The sequence below is a fragment of the Stegodyphus dumicola genome, chromosome X1 (genome assembly GCF_044657685.1).
Source record: "Stegodyphus dumicola isolate Sdum_Otavi_A_Nest chromosome X1, ASM4465768v1".
NCBI classification, from domain to species: Eukaryota; Metazoa; Arthropoda; class Arachnida; order Araneae; family Eresidae; genus Stegodyphus; species Stegodyphus dumicola.
The window spans coordinates 30,678,501-30,701,513 of record NC_140780.1 but is presented as its reverse complement, the minus strand read 5'-3'; the positions used below and the strand labels follow the sequence as shown (position 1 = coordinate 30,701,513).

General features: G+C 32.8%; 1 protein-coding gene across 1 annotated transcript in view; it reads left to right on the top strand.

Moving 5' to 3' along the window:
- Positions 1-23,013, top strand: part of LOC118197709 (protein O-mannosyl-transferase TMTC1-like) — a 441,210-nt gene that overhangs the window by 134,178 nt on the left and 284,019 nt on the right. Inside the window, exon 2 of the mRNA XM_085808444.1 lies at positions 18,436-18,613. Coding sequence (XP_085664570.1) covers positions 18,436-18,613 — 178 coding nt within the window. The remainder of the gene's footprint in view (positions 1-18,435; positions 18,614-23,013) is intronic.

Sequence of the window (23,013 nt, the reverse complement as noted above, 5' to 3'; positions counted from 1 at the left end):
CCACTACACCACGAAGGACGCTAGGAAAGTGGGGAAAATATCTTATAAGATTTCTGTAATCTTCAGAAATATGTTTCGTTAAACTGAACTTGCTTATTTATATTTTTTAACCAAACGTATAGTTTTCTTAATTTCATCTCGGTAAAATGAGTCCGAAATTCATAGAGCATATTAAAGCACTAAAACTGAAATGTTAGTAAAACTTATATGCGGTAAGAGATAGAAGTTTTTCCTTTATATTGAAATTTACGAAGATCTGTATTTCACCGACTAGATCAAACTGGTGCATAAAATCGAAAGCCACTTAAAACTTAAATAAGGAAAGTAATCTTAGAATTAGCTATGAAGAATATATTTTATCTTGATAAATCTCGTAATTACAATAATTATGAATGATGTCACCACACTTGTAATGCACGTTTTTACTAACGTGAATTCACTGTTATGTAATGAGCAATTTAGTAAAGGAGAATGAATTTTGCCAACGGTTTCACAATCACTCTCGCTCTTATAAGTTATTCTAATCATGACTAATTTGAATTGATGTGGAACACGTTTACAGATGACAGATGAAAATAAACTTCAGTCGCTTATGATTTAATATATACGCCAATAATTAAAGGCATTTAATCGAATTTTCCTTTAGGTTTGACATTCAATGACTTGTAGAAATTTTATATATTTATCTTCTGCAACTGACCAGTAGAATTACATACCATATGCTGAAGTTATAATAGGTTTTGATGCATAAAATTGTATTTTATGTTTCTTTAATTATATTAAAGTGGAAAAAGGAAGCTTTCATGAGTTCATTTATTACATTTACGCATACAAAATATCTAATAAATCAGATGCGTGTCCGTTTCGTTTTTCATAAACAGCAAAATTGTGCTTCTATTTATAATTACTTTAAAAAAAAAATTAGTTGGATATTTTAAAATTAAAGAATGTTATTTTAAGTGGAGGTTATATATTTCATTTAATATATAAACAATATTAAATGAAGAAAGCATTTTAATGATTATACATGTGCTTTTTCCAAAATTTATATATAATCTCTGTTATTAAACAATGTAAAATTTGTATATATGTATGTATGCGTGTATGCATGTGTTGAATGTATGCAACTAGTGTGTACGTTTGTTCCTTACATTTTCTTCTGTTTCTTAGAGTCGCCAACTTTTGAATACACAATGTTCCACCCGATGGAGTGGACCTAGAAGCCCGAATTTTATTTTTTATATAGTTGGTGATTTATTTGATGTTTTCATGCAAACTTAAATTTTGATTATAAATGTGTTCGAAAGCAATGTATTGCCAGTCGGCAAACATCAGACACTTATGTTTCAAATTTAATCAGAAAAAAGGATATTTAAAAGAAATATGTTTCCACACGCAACAAAACGTACAATTTTTCTTACGCTTTGTCAAATTAAATTAACAAATAAAGCGATTTGAAAGTAAAGTATTGACTTTGTCCGAAACAAAATATTTTAGTTTTCCACGCATCAACGTGTTGCTATTCGGTGAAGCTCGATATATTTATAAATTTAATCTATCTCTTATTCTTCCAGCATGCCTTCGTTGTGTAACGATAGCACACTCGGAGTGTATTCGTGAGATCCAGGTTCGATTCCCGGCGAGGCCATTGCTCATTGTTCATGTCTCCTGCTTCAAAATAACCTAATGACTTTCCTGTGGGGGCCCGATCTAAAAGGATAGATGATAATTCGTTACCACCAGGATTTGGCGAGAGGGTTCCCTAATTCCCGTTAGCTCTTTAAAAGGGGGAGTATATAATGTATTTTCTTCCTCCTTCCAGCATGCCTTCATGGTGTAACGGCAGCACACTCGACGCGTATTCGAGAAGTCCAGAAGAGCATTGCACACTTTTAACGTCGAAAGCTTCAGAAAAACCTAGTGACTCTACGCCGTATAAAATAGCAATCAATGATTCGAAGAACCATTACTGCATTTATGTGTGACTAATAAAATAATAATAATAAATAACTTTTAAAATTGAATGAATGATTATTTCTGCTCTAACACGTAAAGCCTAAACTTACGCAATAAAAGTTTGTCTTTAAATACCTCTTAAGTTCATTTTAGAGACTGACCGCCCAAACTCAAATGTCCTATTTATAATAACATTTTCACTCGTTTTCCAATATCTAGTTTGCAATTACTTCTTTCTCGCTGCTCCCCCTCCCTGCAGTCTCCTGATCAATATTTAATTAAAAAATATCCATTTATTTTTTCGAATGGTTATTGAACACTTTTCTTCTTATTTACTTTGCTGTAAACTTTTCTGGGCAGCCGGAATATTCGCAAACGTTAGACTTCTAGCAAAGTTTGATTGAAAACAAAAACTGATTGGGAAAGAAAAACATCTTGAGAGAGAAAAAAAGAAATTTAACCGCTGAAAGTAATGCCATACTATCGAACGAGAAACCTAAATTTTCATATAAAATACAGGCTAAATACGGATGGATAGTCACGCACATTATCGTGCACGTTACCTAGCGAACTTTAAATAAGTATTTAGGGTGAGTGAAATGAATGTTTTGCTTATTTTTACCTTTCTTTTTACACTGGAAATGTTCCAGTTTTTTTAAATGCATGTCATTGTCGTTTGACACTTTAAATGGCAAAGTTTGTGACAGTTCTTTAACGTCTGTAATCTAGCACAACCATATACAGATTATACATTACTGAATTTTAAAGTTTCGTAAGTAGTTTTCCAACGGATTTTTATAATGCATGACCATTCAATAGTCTTGGCACGTTTAATATTAATGCGAAAACTTATAAGCAATAAGAATACAATTTGACAGATATTATAATAATAATTAATAAACTTTTTTTTCAAATCATGTCCAAATTCCAGCTTGTGCTTGTGTGTTCCTCGAAATACAACTAACCTTTGTTTAATGTCTGTCCAACTATGTCCCGAAATTTATTGCAGAACAATATCTCAGTTGGCTGGTGTTTGGATTTCTGCGATGTTTGTTACTTGTTGTATGTATACTTTATCTTTCCTGTGCATCCATTAAAATGAACCAAAATGTGTGATCTCTAGGAAAATGGAGTGCCACTAGATTTATTACTGTGACTCTAGCTGAAATGAATTTGTGTAATTTACGGCTCTATGTACCATTAGGTTAACAAAGCATTGTTAGGATCAGGTTTATGCTTGCGATTTTATGATTTGTTCCTCTTACTGGAAATGTAATTGGAAGCTGATATAATAAATGGAGAATACATACAGGGTGGTTCAAAAGTATTTGACAAAGGTGTAAAGGTAGGTAGAGAAAAACTAAATAAGCAACTTTTCTAGTTGGATATATGTGCGAAAATTCCACGGTGATGTGGTATAGAACGTTGTTAAGCAATAGTTTAACTCTTTCGCATCGAGAGACGACCAGATCTGTTTTCATCAAACATCGAAAACGTCCGTGTTTACGAATTTGTCTTGGAATGTTTTTCCTTTACCCCTGCCTGGTAGATAGCTACAGCATTAACAATAACCTACTTAAGTGAAATGCTGTTTCTCTCATTTTCATCGGTTTCACCTTAGAGCCGGATTGCATCTGCGAACGTTAATAGCTTTCCGTATGTCTCCTTTAGTTGCTTCAAAAGAATGATTATTACTGGTTTGCCGTTGCCTGAATGAACGGGCGTTACGAGCAACTTCGATGCGAAAGAGTTAAAACATTCTGCTGGCGCAAATCATCATTCTCCGGAGCAGGCTTCGAGTCATATACGAGTCTATGATGGAAAAGCTCCCCGATATAGGTTCTGTCTATGAGACTACGCACGAAAACAGAGCAGCTGCTTAAGGTAATACTCGAGAATCGTCCTTTTTACAACCTTTGAATAGCTGGTGTGTTATACCCGCAATCCCATAGATAAAATACAGGACGCCGATCTCCGAGTTCATGTAGCATTCCATACTGCTCGGAATTCACACGGGTGAATGACTATTCACGCCAGAAGAACGTTCTTAACTGCTGCTCAAAAGCGCCCTGTACCCCCTCAATGCGACATTTCCTCACGCACATTCCATTGCAAAATTTACTTATTTTAGTCTCTCTACCTTCTTCTACGTTTCTGTTAGATAATGTATAACCATCCTCTGTGTATATATATATATATATATATATGTATATTATATATATAATTTATTTACTAATGGATTATTTAGTATATTATCTCTGTTGATAAAGGCAACGAGAATTCTATTGAAATGAAGTAACTATAAGCATATTTAACACTGGATTGTTAAAGGAAGTCATTTTGACTGCTTTTTAATTTCTATTAGAAAAGCAATTATGTATATAATGACACAATTTATTAGAATTTTGTGACTTTCTGTACAACGTATAAATGCGTTTATTAATAATTTTATATACATTGGATGGACAAAAATATGGAAACACCTTGTGAAATGCATGTTTGAAAAGAAAGATTGATTTTAATGAAATATGTAGGTGGCGCTGGCGTTTTTGACTACTGACGTCACCTATACAACTTCGTAAATGTGCTAAACAGTTCAGTTGTTGTCGGAGTACTGTTATGTGAGGTTGTCATTGCATTATGTCAGAGTTAACAGACTTCGAACGTGGGCAAATTGTTGGAGCACGTATGGTAGGTGCTTCCGTAAGAAAGGTAGCCGAGGTGTTTAGTGTTTCAAGAGGTACTGTATCGAAGATTTATTCCGCATATTTGAAAAGCGAAAAACATCTGCTAAATCACAGCGCGGACGAAAGTGTGTCCTGAGTGATCGTGACAAACGATCATTAAGGGCAATTGTGGCGAAAAATAAAAAGACCACAGCTGCAAAAGTTACTGCTGAAATGAATGTTGTGTTACCGAACCCTATGAGTACCAAAACAATTAGAAGGAAGCTTCATAAACAGGGAATTGCTGGCCGTGCTGCAATTGAGAAGCCACTCATCAGTGATGCTAATGCCCGTAACAGGATAAGGTGGTGTTTAAGTCATAAAGCCTGGACTATAGAGCAGTGGAAGCGAGTAATATGGTCTGATGAGTCTTCTTTCACATTCTTTCCCACTTCTGGCCGAGTTTACGTCTGGAGAACGCCATCTCAAGCCTATAATACAGACTGCTTGTTGCCAAGAGTGAAACATGGCGGGGGTTCTGTTATGGTTTGAGCAGCCATATCGTGGTTCTCTGCTAGCCCCATGATAACTGTGTCAGTGCACATGACTGCCAAGACTTATGTGAACATTTTGGCCGATCAAGTTCATCCCATGGTACAAACTTTGTTCCCCGATGGTGATGGTGTCTTTCAAGACGACAAAGCCCCTGTTCACACAGCTCACATTGTCCAGGACTGGTTTTCTGAGCACGAGGATGAGTTGTCCCATCTCTGACACTAGAATTACCGGACCATTAAACTCTATTACTCTGACCATTAAACATCTGACACTAGAATAAGAGACCTGAATATTATCGAACCTTTGTGGTCTACATTGGAACGGAAAGTGCGTTCTCGTTATCCACCGCCAACATCGTTATCTGAACTTGCCACCGTTTTGCAGGAAGAATGGTATAATGTTCCCTTGGCAAACATACAGGAACTGTATTTATCCATTCCGAGAAGATTGCAAGCTGTTTTGGATGCCAACGGGTTTCCTAGACCATATTAAGCAAAGAAACATGTTTTTTTTAAAGGTGTTTCCATATTTTTGTCCAACCCCTGTACCTCCCCCTCTTTAATTTCCGGTATATATATATTATCCCTATATTGCTCAAAAGCAGTCATTTTGAATGCTTGGGAAATTTTAAAAAATCAAATGACTCTTATTATTGAATTGAGTAAATTTATTATATGACCAGTTCGGCTCTGTATTGAAATAACAGTTTAATTTTTTTTTGATTACAGTCACATGATAACATACAAGTACATGATAAATTGTCGATTTTGGCGTATACTTGATAAAATGCAGTTTCTCAATAAGCTAAAGTAGTGCTTGTTATTCGAATCCTTATGCAGTGATACTTGTTCTAACAAGTTGTTTATTTTATTTCTTTTGCGCCCTAAATTCTTGAAAGAAATGTCGAATAGAAGTGAGTTATTGGAAAAGCTAACGAACATAAGTGAAGAGTGCTCCGATATAGAATTAGATGCAACAAATTCTGAACTATCATCTGAAGATGAAGCGGATTATATTCAAAGTGAAACATCTGACACTAGAATAAGAGACAAACAGACATGTTAGATCTGGTGTTGTTCCATGTAGTTTTGAAATATGTACGTAAAGCTGTCAGTAATTTGTTTTTCACTTTCAGTTTTGTAGAAACTCTGTTATGTTATATCATTCTAAAACTTTTTTTGTGGCATCGTGAGGTTTGTCGTTGCAAGAAAAATGGTAAATACCGTAGAAGAGATTAGAACTCCGATCTTCTCGATGCTAACCGGAGGGACTTCGAATTACACCACAAAAGCATACGATAAGGGAGAAAATACCTTACATTCTTCCCCACTTAAAGGACGACTGAGAAGGCGGAACCTTGTCGCCCAGTAATAGTGGGGGGCGAAGTATCGTCAACTACGTTTTTAGTTTGAAAACTCTATAGCGTCATTATACTTATTTTGGAGCAGGAAGCGTGAAAGATGTGTAGTGCCTTTTCTGGGTTTCGAACTCTGGACCTCCTGATTGATTGCCAGATGTGCTTACAGTTACACGACGAATACACGCGGTAAAGATGGAAAAATACCTTGCAGTTTGCCTTCGGTTTGTTGCCTGAAAGGTTATGTCGCGCACTATACAGAAATAAAATCTGAAAGTAATTAGTGAAGGGAGACAAAAAAGGCCTTACAAAATTTGCAAAAATAAAGGTCAATACAATTTTTAGTTCTCATAAGAGATATTTTAACAGGATTTGCATCTTAATGCTGATATTATATTTTGCAGCAAGAAAATAGCTCTTTTCTGCCTGAAAAGATCAGTTAAAAAATATTTTATGTCTTTTCTGAAATGAAAATATTTAATATTGTTCACAATGGAATCACACTACACAGCGAATTCTGCGATAGATTTCATTTTGGTCTTGTGATAATGAGGGAATTTTCTACCAGGAAAAAAGTTCAGGAGATATTTATTTTGCTAATTAACTCATATAATGTTGAGCAAAGACTTTGGGTGTTTTAATTTGATAAGAACATTAATCAAAATGGGTCTTTCATTGAAAGAGAAAATTTTTGCTCAAAATTCTCGAAAAAATAGAATCATGTGCCAGACTGCAATATTGAAATTTTTAAGATTTTATTTAAATAAAGTCTGAACAAAAATTGTTAATAATTAGTTAAATAAATTTTATGCAGTGGGATTCACATTATCTTCTCTTAATTCGAAATATTCTATTTTACGCAGTTCATCAGAGTCTTAAGTAAATCATAGATTTCGGTCCAGAGTTGATAGAATTGTGCCTCCAGTGCTAATTAATTAAAAAATTAATGCAATTTGAGAATAGGGGCAAATTAAGAAATTTGTTCGGAAACTGAGCTGATGCTTAAAGCAAACAAAAATTTACTGCCCTTTTAACAATGGAAAAGATATTTTATTATCTAGTCAAAGATTTAAAAAAAAAACTAAACGCACATTTAAGCAAATTTTTTCCCTCGTTATTTATTTTAAGCTTAAAAAAGAATTTATTAGAAGTGCATAATTAATCAGCTTTAAAACTCCATAGAATTCATAATAATTAAATCTGGTTATCAAGTGCGGTTTGCTCAATCAATCTCGGCACTGTTTTTACAAAAGCTTCTTTTTTGGAAAACAAATGCATGCTTTCAGTGATCTTTTAAGCAAAGAAATATTCTACGTTTACACGACAATTAGTTGCATCGGAAAAGACGACTTCCAAGATTCTTTTTCACTTCTGCCTAAGTGCTTTTCGGAAAGTGACTTTAATCTACCAAACAGAAATTAACGAGAAAATATTTATTTCTCATCATGCGACGTTATAGGGAAAATGTTGTTTTTTTATACCTTTCATTAACTCTTTTTGTGAAACAAAGGAAAGATCCTTTAATTGTTTCTCTGAAAGCCTAATACGCTTCGTCGTCCGTGTAATTATTCACTTAACTCGTAATACTGCAAAACATAACCTGCTAAAAGTCACAAAATGAAATTTTAAACTACTTTCCATAATTTGTTAGCAATAACTACAGTGTACATTTATAAAATGTTTTCTCCAGAGTTTTACTATGTATTAGTAAATTGGCAAATGTAAATAACTGTCAACCTCTGTTTCTTATTTTCGACATTTTTACGTGCGTATTCGATTATTGTTTGGTTGTTTATACTGTAACGTTTTGCATCGGTAGTTTAAACGATCTACTTGGAAACATTGTAAAATATAATGGCAAAAAAAAAGCAGTGCTTTGATCCGATAAGGTTACTTTCTATATCACAAAAGACAAAATGCGTTCTTACAAATCATAGGACAACTGTACAAATAAACTAACCTTTTCATATGCTCATTATGAAATATCAGTTTTATGCATATTATTCGTATTTATATATTTTGGGTTATTTTCTGTATACCGTCTTTTTCCGAAAATAAGACACTGTCTTACTTTCTTTTTTGGTCCAAAATACGCGCTAGGGCTTATTTTCGGGGGAGGGCAAAAATAAAAGTATATTTATATATTTTTATTTAATATTTATTTTACACAGAATACAGAAATTTAAATTTATTCAATTACAGTCATGTCATCTTCTTCTGGAACATCGTCATAAATAAAATTCTGAATTATATTCTGATTTTCTTCTAAATCCATTTCCTGTTGAATCATTGGTCCGAATCTCTCCTGTCTTGCGATATAGCTATCGTTAAATGAATACTTCTTGTTTAAGTAGCCTGTTCGTAGTGCATTGGAAACATCACTATCAGTTATTTTGTCCCATGAATCAATCACCCCTTTTGATTTTCGACTCATTCTGTGGGGGTTGGAACAAGGTCGCTGCGTCGTATGTGTCTCGGGGGTTACAGTTCAGCCCAAATTTCACCCCGACGAGAGTTGCCGACGCTGACGGATGACGATGCCTTTCCTGTGAACGTATCTCTCTCGGGGCAAACGGTGAACTGGTTAAGATAAATTCCAAGAATTAATTTCAAACGAACTGTAGAGGTAAACAATTAATTTCTCGGAATATTTTGTTTCAAACATTTCTCTGAAATACGAGTATTAGGAAAGCTAAACATATTATTACTTAATAAATCAACAGCATTTTTTAACGAATCCTTTTTGTCACATTATTTTAACTAGGGATTATTTTCGGGGGATGTCTTATTTTACAAAATGTTCCGAAAATCACGATAGGGCTTATTTTCGGAGGATGTCTTATTTTCAGAAAAAAACTGTGGATTGTTTATTTTTGTATGTGTAAATGCACATCAGAGTGTATATGTGTTCGCGTAAGTAATTATTCTATTTTCATTAGAACTAGAATTTAAAAAACAGCAAAGACAACTGTTACATTCGCATGCGCTCTATGGAAACACTTGATTTATACTTTAACTAGATTTCCTAGGTTTTCTTAGTGGTCTTTTTTTAAATACTTTTCAGTATTAAAATAGTATATTATTTAATTTCAGCGTTTTGTTAAATTTTTAATGCTATAAGGTATCTCTCCCGGCTTCTTATCATGCCTTCATAGTGTAGTGGTCAGCACCATCGGCGCATATTCGAGAGGTCCGAGGTTCGAGTCCCGGTGAGGGCAATGTTCATTTTTCATGTCTCTACAAGCCTAAAAGATTTTTTTAATTCGATTTCCTCATTTTGTACTTGCATATGTAAAAAATATTTGAATTTCATTAGACACACGATTTTTAAGTTCAGCTTTATTTCTGAAAATGCTTTGGGATGAGATTTAATCTGCACAGAATTAATATAATATCCTAACACATGTCCTAAAGCATTTTTTAAACTATGGGACTCTTTAAAATTTGCATAAGTACTGTTCAAGAATTTCAGTGAAAACAAATCTTAAAAACTCAAGGAACATGACTATATTTTTATATAAATTATATATTTTTATTTACGTGAGCCATTCAGTATATGATCATAACAATATATGCAGTATGTGAAACTATGTAATTTAGCTATGTACATATAGTATAGCTAAGTATAATTAGTAGTTAGTATATAGATGTTAAGCTGCAAGGGAGTTCTGTTAGACGTGCGTGACCGATTAATGAATTTCATACATCTTGTTGTGACGACTGTAACATAAAACTACGATAGATGATAAAAATCAAAATTAAACCAAAAAATATTCCATAACGCAGAAGACTATGAATATGATAGACTAGTCATTTCTTCTTCTCAGAATTAATGCTCGTTTCAGAACCACTAAATGAAAGTTGAAATCATTGAACCATGGAAAATATATCCAAGTACAAAACGAATCTATTGAACTGCATCGAACTGCAATGTACTCTTATGTACCAATTTGAGTTTGACGAATTCTTGCATAGCGTCTAGATTCAATTTTTAAAACTAATGAGATTGCAGATTTCGGAAGTTTGCGTTCAGGATTGCTCATCCTGCCTTAAATGAAAATAATAAATGATCTCAATGTTTTTTTTATCTTGCTTTATAATCGTCTCTTCTTCGAATTATTAACATGTGATTCGAGGAAGAAAAATACGTTTCCTACGTTAATGATCATGAGTCCTTAATAAAGAAAATGAAAAAATATAAAATTATATACACGACTGACTCTTTTAACGATTATAGGTCGAGTAAAAGTAAATTTTTGAAAAACAAATAAATATGCGGACCGTAGGTCGATAGTAAGTCAATTTTTTAAAAACAAGTGTACGGACCAAATGGAAGATGCATTCATTTATAACGATAATGATCTAAGTGCATCATTATAATACCATTCAGGAATTTGAAACTACTAAGGTTGTACTCTTTGATAAAACTACCTTTCCAAGGATTTTCAAATAAAATGAAAATGTTATCTAATATCTCTAGCTTTCAGTATACTTTTCAAGATTACTTACCGTATGATGTAAATAAAAATTACATCAGAGGAAAATGTTATATAATGCATCTGGCTTTCAACATACTTTTCAAGGTCGTTTCCCATATGATGCAAATAAAAATTACATCAGGGTCTCCTTTCTTATGGGCTACACAAGGTATAACACTGAAACCTGATATTATACTTTACAGGTCTAAAATTTAATTGATCGAAACTCCATTTTAGGGATCTTTCTTATTATAAAAACATAATTTTTATCATACTTACATTTTTTATTGTACTTTTACTCAAAACATTAAATTTTATGCATTCATTTTTTTTTTCTTTTATTCTTTATTTTGTGAAAGTAAAACTTGCACTTATTTTCCCCCTAATACATCGCATAACTACGTGTGCCTGTGTGAAACACCGTGGCACTGGGAAATGAATCTTGTACGTTTTTCGCGGCAGTTAAGGGGTTAAGGCTTAAGCATATGCGGTTGTTAGCGAAGCGTTAATACTTGTGCAGGATAAATATTTCTACTAAATTCTACGAAGACATTCGTCTCCTTATGCCGAGGTATGCTTTGCTATTATCATTACCGCCCTAACAAATCACAATATGAAAAGCCTATAAGAAAGGAGACCCTGATGTAATTTTTATTTGCATCATATGGGAAACGACCTTGAAAAGTATGTTGAAAGCCAGATGCATTATATAACATTTCCCAGTGCCACGGTGTTTCACACAAGCGCGCGTAGTTATGCGATGTATTAGGGGGAAAATAAATGCAAGTTTTACTTTCACAAAATAAAGAATAAAAGAAAAAAAAAAGAATGCATAAAATTTAATGTTTTGAGTAAAAGTATAATAAAAAATGTAAGTATGATAAAAATTATGTTTTTATAATAAGGAAAGATCCCTAAAATGGAGTTTCGATCAATTAATTTTTAGACCAGTAAAGTATAATATCAGGTTTCAGTGTTATACCTTGTGAAATCAGTATGCCTAAAAAAACACATATTTCTTCCGAACTGGTTGAATACCACGATTTTGTTCTTGAGTTTTTGTTTGCAAGGTGTTGGTTCGTATATTCATCTACAAAACGTTTACTTTCAGTAACAATATGAAGCACGAGCAGTTCATCAAAAAATAATTCAAACGGGTTTGAAACATCCGTTAAATATTTCTTTATTCCTGGAACCTACTACAAAAAGTAAACGAAAACGGAGGACACAGAATTAAAAAAATACGTTTTACTCAAACAACACCAGCTAATACCGCGTAGTCATTACTTTCACCGCTTTAGACACACCCCTCTCTCCAATTTCTCCCCACACTTCTCTGAAATAGTATTCTCCTTTGCATACTTTGTCAAGGTCATTTGTGGTGTTGCATACCAAAGCTTTGCGAATAATTTTACGGGTAGCAGCGGAAAGCAAATGATAGTAGTTTGGAAGGCGTATATATACGCCCGGGCCAGTTAACACATCGGCTGAGCAAGGCGTATATATACGCCCGGTGCAGTTAACGCATCGGCTGAGCAAGGCGTATATATACGCCCGCAGCAGTTAAGGGGTTAAAATGAGAAAGGTAGGACACGGTAAATAAGAATAAATAAAGTTAACAACTAAGATTACTTTGCACGTAAATCTACAAGTATTTTATAAATGAATCAAAAATGCACATTTCATAGTTAAAGTTTACCTATTATTGCAAACATTCGATAGTTGTATCATTCTGAGGGAAGTTCTAGTAAGCATTGCCTATTATTCACTGTACACAAACAGAAACTATTAAATTATCTAAAAAAAGCCTACTCACTCTTTTGAAACTGTTTGGCTAAGATTTTTCAGAGGTGTTCCCTACGTTTTATGACACAAATTTGATATGTCTTGCATTAAGGTAAATTTTTAAAGTGTACTGTATGAAGATTTGCAAAGAGTGTTTTGAATTAAGCAGACAATTTCAAATTTAGAAAGGTATACATTCAGGCGCTTCGTAAGTCAGTTCTTCCTTCAGTTAAAACGTTCATTTCTAAACTCGAGAAAAAATGATTAATATTTTTTTTATCATCCTTTTCCTTGAAATCAATATTTCTTCCCTCCCCCCAGCAAAGATGCATTCTGCCTCCCAATATTACAAAACCTTTCGATTACAACAATGCAAAAATGCTATGAGGGGCTATAAATGTAACTATTGTGATATAGACAGCCACTGACGATACTCCATAGATTTAAGGTTTAACCAAGAGACGGTCATTCAGGATAACTTCATGCGTTGTAGGCAAAGTACTATCGACATCATTGCATAATATAATGCCGCCTGTGATTTTTACATTCGACCGTTCATGGTTTTATTCTGTTAAGAAAATGCTGTTATAAAATCAAATTCATTAAAATCTATTCCACTTGAAGAATTTCTAATTTGGCCTATGTCAATAAGTATAAAACATTCTCAGCCCAGTCTTAGAGTACAGAGCAATTAAAACTAACGTTGTGTAAGTATAAGGCATATATGATAATTAGCAATAACTAAAACCAAAATTAAACTTGATATATAAAAAGCAGAAGTGATGGGGATTATTTACATATTTATAATATCCTGAAGAAAACTTTCCCGTAAATTGGATTTTGAGAAACTTTTGTTTTGTAAATTGGATCTTGTCGAAACGTTTGTAAAATTCAGAGCACGTCTAATGATTTCTATGTGAAAATATAGCAAATACTTAAGCATAAATATTTAATCCTCTGACCGAGGGTACGAAATTCATAATAAAGGAGATTTGATAAATCTTAAATTAGAAGCGAAATCATAGACTGACGGAGAGAAACGCGTTATTCACGGATGTTGCGGTTAGAAGGTTAATAGGCTAGAAGACACTGAAATTAAGATTCAGTGTCATGAATCTTTTATGTTTAGCCTCTAATATTTGAATTAAATGATACTTTAAATCAATATTTGTATCATAAAATAAATATTATAATGTTGCATTTTTGCATCGCATCAGTGTTCGAAATCAAGCAATATACCAGTTTTTAAATTCATTCCCGTCATGAATTCAATAATCGCAAAAGATATGTAATATCCAAACAAGTAATAGTACGGATATCAATAATGCAATATCCGTACTATTACTTGTTTGGCCGCTTGTATGTACGACATTTATTTGGCAGTGTTAAGTTAAGTGTTAAGTTGCATACTGGCAAGTATGAGTTTATATCTTAAAGAAATATGTCACTATTAAACATAAGCCGATACGTTTTTAAGTATGAGTTTCGTTTCGTGTAAATCTCTTTGTAGCCAAATAGGCCTCTTTGCAGTCTTGTACGACAAATGTTAATATGTAGTGAGTATTATAATATGCTCAATATTTCTAGTGTCATGAAATGCCTAACAATCGCAATCACGATAAAAAGACATTGGGAAATTTGATCCTGCAGTGTTAAAGTGGGAATAACGTTATCAGCATATATGCATCAGCCTTGGCAAAATCAATCTTTTATAACCATTCTTATAGATATAATTGAATTTAATGCATTATTAAAATCATAAAAATCCGAATTTACTACGTATTTGAATAATGCTAGCCGAACACCGTCATTTAACAGAAAATTTACATTGAAACACAACGACACTCAAAACTCATAATCGCTTCCTCGGTATTTAAAAGGAAAGCATTTATTATCTGTAAATCAGATAAAATGTTATTGAAACCGGAAACTTAATTAGTTATTAGAACCTACAAAAGGATTCATTTCTGATGCAATTTTATTCTGAGCACATCCGCTCTTTTAAACCAGCGACGCTTAAAAGCCAAAGCAAACTGCATAATTTATAATACTTCTTTTGCAGTGCATTATTTCATCACTATTTCCCTTGCATCAAAACTACTGCGCACTCATTGCATGAAGCGACTTGCATATTTATATTATTTTCTTTTTCCATTAACTAAATCTTCTATTCAACCTTGCATTGTTAGTATATTATCAAAAAGGTATATTTAAAGTGATTTAAATAATATTACCGCAATCTAATATTAATATATAACATTTGTGAAATTGTATGTGGATACCAAGGTGTTTTGTCATTTAGTATCTTGATTTATAAAGCACATAACATTACTTTTGTTCCAAGTAATAAAGTATAGGGTAAGTCGTTTAAAGACAAATAATTATTTTCAACATGGAAAAATAAACTCGGTTATTTTTACACTTTGTAGTTAATTAAGAGATAATGATTAGTTAAAACATTAATTACGAAAAGAGGCATTAGTAAGCAGCCTCACTCAAATTTATATTTCCAATATGTTTCACGTTCTTAATAAGGCATAGTTTGGTTGCTTCTATTTCAATTAATATATTAAAGTTTAAATCATTAATATATTAAAGTTTAAAATATTATTTATAATAAAATTAAAGTTATTGTATTTCAATTAATATATTAAAGTTTAAAATATTATTTATAATAAAATTAAAGTTATTATATTTCAATTGATGTATTAAAGTTTAAAACATTTCCTATACTTCTCCATTAAATTACCAAACTTAAAAATAAAAAGCGATCGTTCTGTTATTTATCCAAACGATGGCTTGCTTATTGAGAGGTTTTACTGTGTGCGTGTGCGTACTTTGTTATGATTTGAGTGCTTGAAACATAAGATTAACTTCAAAACTTTGGTAATGTGAGTTTGAACTAGAATGAAGTAAGTGCTGACCACAGTCGCTTTTCATCGTTCCTTTTTAATGTAATTTTACCAGAAAAACAGTTCTTCAGCAAATCTTAATGACCCTATTAAATAATTATTTTATTTAGACATGTCGAAATGTACAATTCTTCACGTTAAACCTTTTACAGCGTCGCCCGTGCATTCGGACATCGGTAGTTCGCCCGACTGCCTACGTCCATTTTTTACCTGGTGGTTTTTCCCATGACGTTAGTGCAGGTCTCATTGGTTTCGGGAGTTCTTAAATGACATGCCAATCATTCTTTTGATTTTTCGACTAGAAGTAGCTCTGATTCTGAATTCAACTTCCATTTCCTTTGCTTAGCTTCAATGTTTAGCTATTGATGCTAGCAGTTGCAATCCTCTCCTAACGGGAACCAGCAAACAGCAGATGAAATTGCTCAAAACTCGCCAAGAGAGAAATAATCGCTTCAAGTAAGCAAGTTATTATTAACACTGTTGCATTCTATTTGGCATGGGAGAAGAAAATCCATTCCAACAAGTATTCGCAAATATAGGCCTTTCAGATGTTTGAGAGAAACAGATCTGGGCCTATGCCGATGTGAAAGACTTTAGAAATATAAATGTTATGAAAATCCTTACACCTCAGCAGGTGTGCGACAATTTATGATTATAAATGCATGCTATAATTTTGATATTTATGCTATATATTTATATATATATATGCGTTTGATGTATATACGCACATTTGCGATGCATACGCATGTGAGCAATATATATGCAATATAAATGCATACACAGGATATTTTTTTTTATTTAAGTCTTAATTATATTTAATTTTAACACTGTAAGTTAATGTTTGGAATAATTGTATTATACTTTTCAAGACAACTCTTGAGAAAAACGCATATGTTGCTCAAAATGATTATTATCAGGAGTAAACCGGATAATTAATATAATCTAGATTTATGTTAATTAATGATGAGAGGTTATGATAATCTGTTTGAGCATTTTTAGGTTAATTTCTGAGGAAACTTAAATTCACTTCTTGTTAAAACTGTAATAATTTCAGAAATTAGAATCTTACTGTCCACGGAATTGCGCATATTTCATTGAACACAATTGTTAGAAAATGTCTGTAAATATTTCCTTTAAGGAAACGGAGATAATAGCAAATGGTTTTATAACATCTAATATATATATATATATTATATTGTTGTACAAAATGTATTTCAGCTGAAAGAGTTAAACCTGAAATCCAAACAGACATGTTAAATTAACCTCTCAAAAGGGGAAAGTTAATAATGAATTCATTAAGTACAATAGTAACTAAATATAGAAAACCTGTTTCTTAAAGGTGCGTTTGTTAGATCATCAATCTGATTAGTAATGCATAACACGACGAAATAATCAGTTTTGGTTAGTTTATTACTGTAATGTGCCATGGAACACGCTGATTAGTGACTGCTAAAATGCTAATAGAAATCGTTAGTGAAACTATTTACTTGTTCCCTGATTCAAATATTTTAGTTTAGTTTTTATCTCAGAAAATTCCTGTTATAAGAAAGTAACGAATTAATTATAACCTAAACGATGCACAGAATGACAATGAATAATCTTGCTATTTATGGGACTAAATGAACCTTTGTAGTAACATTATGCTATAAAATAATAGATGGAATGGATTAGGTTACTTAATTAAACCAAGAACAAAAGGGTTCTCTGCCTCAGCCTTATTTTTCTTTGGAATGGGTAAAGCTAAAGAATCAAAAAGCGAGAAGAATGAAATAATCTATGAATCATGTTTCGTTCTTAAGAGTCTTAGCTGCGTTAAATTACTATTATATTTTTAAAAAGCTTTAAAAATTAATTTGCCGCCATTATTATTCATATTTGTTCAACATATTCTTGTGTTCTTGTTACTGGTACCTAAGAACTACTGATGTGTCATTGCAGAGCATATCTAATTTTCTAGTCCATAAATTCTGATAGCAGTAAAATGTTGATTTATGTTTATGCATTTCTTGGCATTTGGATTCAAAGTAAAAGTCTGCACCAAAAACAGTATATTTTTCGGCCGATTTTAGGCAGCTGTATTTAGCATTAGCTAAAGACGCGATTTTTGCTACGAAAAATATTTGTTTGCCGCTTTCCAGTTATCAAATGATGACCTACGAAAAAAATCTGCCAAATTTTACTAGCAAAGTAAATGCGAAGAACATTACCGCTTATGAATTACTCAGATGCTTGATATCATGATCACATTAGCTATGAAAATAATTATCATACGTCTGGCATACTGAGGGGCATTTTTTTCGTTTCTACTTTCTTCTATTATCAAATATTGATGAAATAATAAACTGAGCAAACAATTTCCCAACTATGCATGTTTTTCTGCACATAAATATTAACATTTCAAGCATTTATATTGTTTTATGAAGCTTCATACACAGAAAAGAAAGGTGTATTTACGAAAGAATAGTGGCAATGTAAAATTTTAAGGACAAATATTTTTCATTTGAAAAGTGCACATTTTCCGTAAGTAATTTTTTTAGCAAAGGAAGTTATTTAAATATTCAGAATTATATAAAACCTGGGAATGAGAACTTTGTGTTTATCAACTTTCATAATATTTTATATGTGAAATTTTTAAAATGTGCTCCACTCAAACGTGTTCTACTCTGAAGTAAAGTATTTATACCTAACAAAACAAGCTGTAACTCATATAATATCTCTTGCAGGTTGAACCATGTGTTTTGCGGATTATCGGCTTGGAGTTATCATTTCGTGAATGTAAGCCTCCATATATGTGTTTCGGTTATGGTCACTTTCCTCTGCTTCGAAGTACTGAGATGGTCACGAGAAGATTCAACTACAGCAGCACTGCTTTTTGCAACTCACCCAATTCACACAGAAGCGGTAAGATATTAAGATTACTTACGCAATTTTTTGTTTGGTTGGACTACTTTATACCTTTAAGTTCTTTGTTTTAAGTCTACTTTATTTTTAGTTCTCTATGGAATTTAAATTTTGTAAGTATGTGAAAGAGTTTATTAGGAACGTATATGTAGAGTTAGTAATTAAATATTCATATTCTCAGAGTTAACGCATTTTTATAGTTTGGGCAATACGTCATATGTGACTCCTGAGATTTAATTCGAATTAAAAGAGTTAATACATTTATAATGATTTATTTCCTTTAATAAAAATGCCACTTTTTCTATGTTTTTGGTATTATGAAGGAATTACAAAAGAATTTAAAATGTAACACGGCAAAGAAACATACTCTGGGTTTTAGAGATCTGTCGAGAAGTATTAGTTTTTCAAGTAACCTTATTATTTACTTAAGTTTACTAAAAACACGGAAAAGTAATTTATTTAATAAAGAATTCGTTCCTTCGATGTTGTTTCGTAGAAACCAGGTCATATTAAAGTTTTAAATAGAAATATCGTTAGAAATGCCAGTTTCGCCCGAAAATAGAAACCGAGGGAAAACTAGCATTACACGGTGATTATGTTCATTGGTTGTTCACACTACGCTATATGATATGTTTAATTTTTCGCTTCTAAATCTTTCTCAGTATTCCTTTCCTGTAATTTAAATCAATTAATCTCTTTTATTATAAAATATTTTGATATTATCGTGAAGGGGGGTACTTACGAAAAATTCAGAGACATCCAGAGGACAACAAGAGACGGCGCCAATCGCTCCAAACCAAAAATCCCCATTTACTAAATACAAGAAAAAAACGTTCTATTTTTATTTTTCTTTCAAATTTATTATATTATCATTTAGTTATATTTAATTTTTCATTACAAATTTCTATTATTTTTTATTAAGGAAGTATACTGTAAAATCAATTATTTTCGCGAAGTTTTAATTTTCGCGAGAAAATATAAGTTTTACGAAATACTTTTTTTCGCCTCAAATAATAATAAAAAATCAGGGTAAAATCCTAGGAGAGCCCACCCTTTTGCGACAAACTGGGAAAGTGCAGAATCCCCCACTGCTTCGCGCGTTTCTCAAAATCGCCAACTTGAAAATAACAAGTCAAAGAATTGTAGAAACTCTGTATCCATGTACACATCGATCTATTTTCCCTTAAAAAAGCATCCCAAAATTGCGCAAACTTGGCACTTTGCACTCCCTTGACTTTGTCCATGTACACATCGATACGCGCCATAAAAGTGGACGCGCCAAGGGTGTGGGCTCTGCTACGATCTAACCAAAATCAGAAATTTTTCACTTACCAAATTTCGCGAAATCACCAATCGTCAATTCTTGACTGACGCGAAATCGTCAATTCTCTGCGCTAACTATAAATGAATCGGAGTCCAGTCAAAAATGAAATAGTAGAACCTTCTAACCACGTTACCTTTCGAATTGACACTCGCTTCGCACAAGCCTTAACGGTGCAACGCCATTGCTTCTCAGTTTTTAAATAAAGCGCCAATTCGTGGCCATTAACACATTTTTTTGAGGCAGATAAGATTCCATAACTTTGGAAATATTCAACATCATGCCCTTCTGTAGCTGGCAGGTCCCAAATTTTAATCATTTTTTTTTCGCGAAAATGCGTGATAGAGGGAAAAAAAAAGGGAGTCTTTACTCAAGAATAATAATTAAACGTGTAATCAAGGTTACACCAACCCAGCGTGTTTGAAGAAGACTTTTTCATTTTTGGCGAAAAATCGCGTAGTTTGGCGTTTTTTCTTTAATAGGCAAAAATGGTCGACGGGAATTTCCGTAAGTACCATGAAGGGAAATTACTAGCACATTATTTGCCAAATGAGAGTATGGAAAAGCGTATGAAAGAATAAATATTTTTTCATGCTACCTCATTGCCTTTACCAAATTCTCCAAGAAATTTCTTGGAGTTTAAGTTATTGTGTTTAATCTATATAAGTTTTGTATAAATTAAGTGATTCTCAAAGAGTGTACTAAATTGCTGATGCAAATTAATTTATATTAGTTGTGTGAAAACTGTTTGGTAACATATTTGTGTAAATTATGAAAGGAACAAAATGGTACAAGTTCTTCATTGGGCTTAGCTTAACTTTACAAGGCAGTCGCGAAAACAATATGTTAAAAATTTAAAAAAAAACATCTATATGAAAAGTAAGGAATGTCATTTAAAGTAATATCTCAGAAAACTAATATAATCAAATGAAAGTAGTACGGATATTTGTCAACCTGAAGGCCGCCATTTGGTAATATGAAAAAAGAAACTGAGATGTTATTTAAAAGTAGGTGCTCGTGATATAAATGTACTCACACATGTGTATAATGTTAATTAATCCTGATGATTTTAGAATTTTAGAGGAAAGCGTATTATCATCGTATATAGAATAATAACACTGTTTAAATACTTGATAAACGACTCAGATAATTACCCTATGTATAAACTGCATACTACGGTTAATTTTAATAATCCTATGCAATACTGCGATTTCAGTTTAGACCTCTGCAACCACAATGTTGGTTACTGGAATGCCTGAAAATAATTAGTTCATAGTGTGTCCTTAATAGTTCCTAGTTTTACTTTCTATATCATAGTAAAATATTATATTCAGCTAGGTAACTTTCCTTTCATTCTAATAAGAAGCAATTAAAGGCTAATCTTTGGAATATGGTACGAGGTAGTTTGGCGACATTTTGGTAAGGCGATAAAGGTGACTAGAAAAGAAAAAAAAAATGCCTTTACTTCGTGAAAACAAAATGGCGTCCAAACAAAAATTAGCAGGTTGCTGTAGCAGGGTTGGTCGCCAAATTTTCGCCAAAAAATCGCCAAGTTACCAAAATCCAAAGATTAACCCAATTAAATCCTAATCAGAACCTTGCTAACGTTAAATATTCACCCACATTTTTATTTTCTTAAAATTTATCCTAAAATGTAAATACTATATTCCTTCTTATGTTCGACGAGATGAGACGCCCAGACGGTATAGTGGTTAGGGGAGTCGAATGCGATACTGAAGGGCTCGGGTTCGAATTCTGGAGAAAACCCGAATATGACTTGTCTGTCCTCTCATAGAAGGCAACGGCGGCCGCCAATTAGGCGTCCCTACAATAAAATGGTCACCGCCGTTCAATAAAAAATATTCGAAGAGGTCTTATTTTCAACTAAATAAGGTAAATTGTGCAAATCCTCTTTCCTCATTGCTTTAAAGCTACGTAAGGAGTGTTGTTAATCATCTTACCCCGTTAGAATAAAATTACATTTTATTTGTATGGGTGGAATGGACCGAGTTAGTTTCAGTACTTTAGGTTCCCTAAATTATTCTATACATAGCTTATTTTATGTAATTATAACACATATTAACATAGTTTACGTGTTTCATAAAACATTTTTCTCTTTTCTTATGTATTTATGATCTCGATCGAAACTATCTAAATTTCGACGATTTACAGCGTGATTTCCAAAATTTCTAAAACTTATCCATTGCAATTTTCCCGCATTTCATAAATGCAAGTGTTATAGATAAATTAGGATCATTGAGGTATAATATCATTTTTGGCCATCCGTAGTATTTTTTTAAGAAAAGAAAGTACCGCAGCTTAACCCTTTGCGGCACAGTGTGTCCGGTCTGGACACACCTAAAAATTTCCTTCTGTACCCACAGAAAAATTGAATGAAAAAGGACTTATATGTTACTCTGAACCTTCCTTATTTATAGTAGATGACAGCTCAACACAAACCAGTCCATATATTTTAGCCATGTTTAGTTTTTTAAGACCCTCATTTTTCAAAGAAATCTTCCAGACTTTTTTAGGGTATAAAAGGAATTGTTTAAAAAGAAATTTCTATGTTATTTTTGGCTGTATGCTAATCTCCTTATTCTATATTAGTTTTAAATTTTTGACTTGAAATCTTGCCTAAAATCAAACGGTGAACCCTAGGTGTGCCCAGACCGTGCTCACCGATAATCTAGGACAACTGAGAGTCTGTATTCTTTGTTTCTCCGCATCTCATCGGTCAGTTCATTGACAACAATGCTCGTTTCAGCACTCTTTTCGAAGCTCTATTCAATCAGTGTGCCACTTTGGGCACAGAATTAAAACGATAAGTGCTATCTTCACAGAATTTTACTTCTGTACTCCTTTAGGCCTAATTAGACCGCATGCTTTTTTTTATCAAAACTCCGACTTTAAAAGGTAGCGTGCCGGAAAGAGTTAAATTATTTCAAAAATGAAAATATACATCTCTTACAGGAGTTGCCTTAGCCTCCGCTAAGTATCATTCAGATATTTCTAGAAATGAGTCTATCTACTTTGCAGAGTAGGGATGTTTACCTGTAGATGCTTACGCAATCGTAAT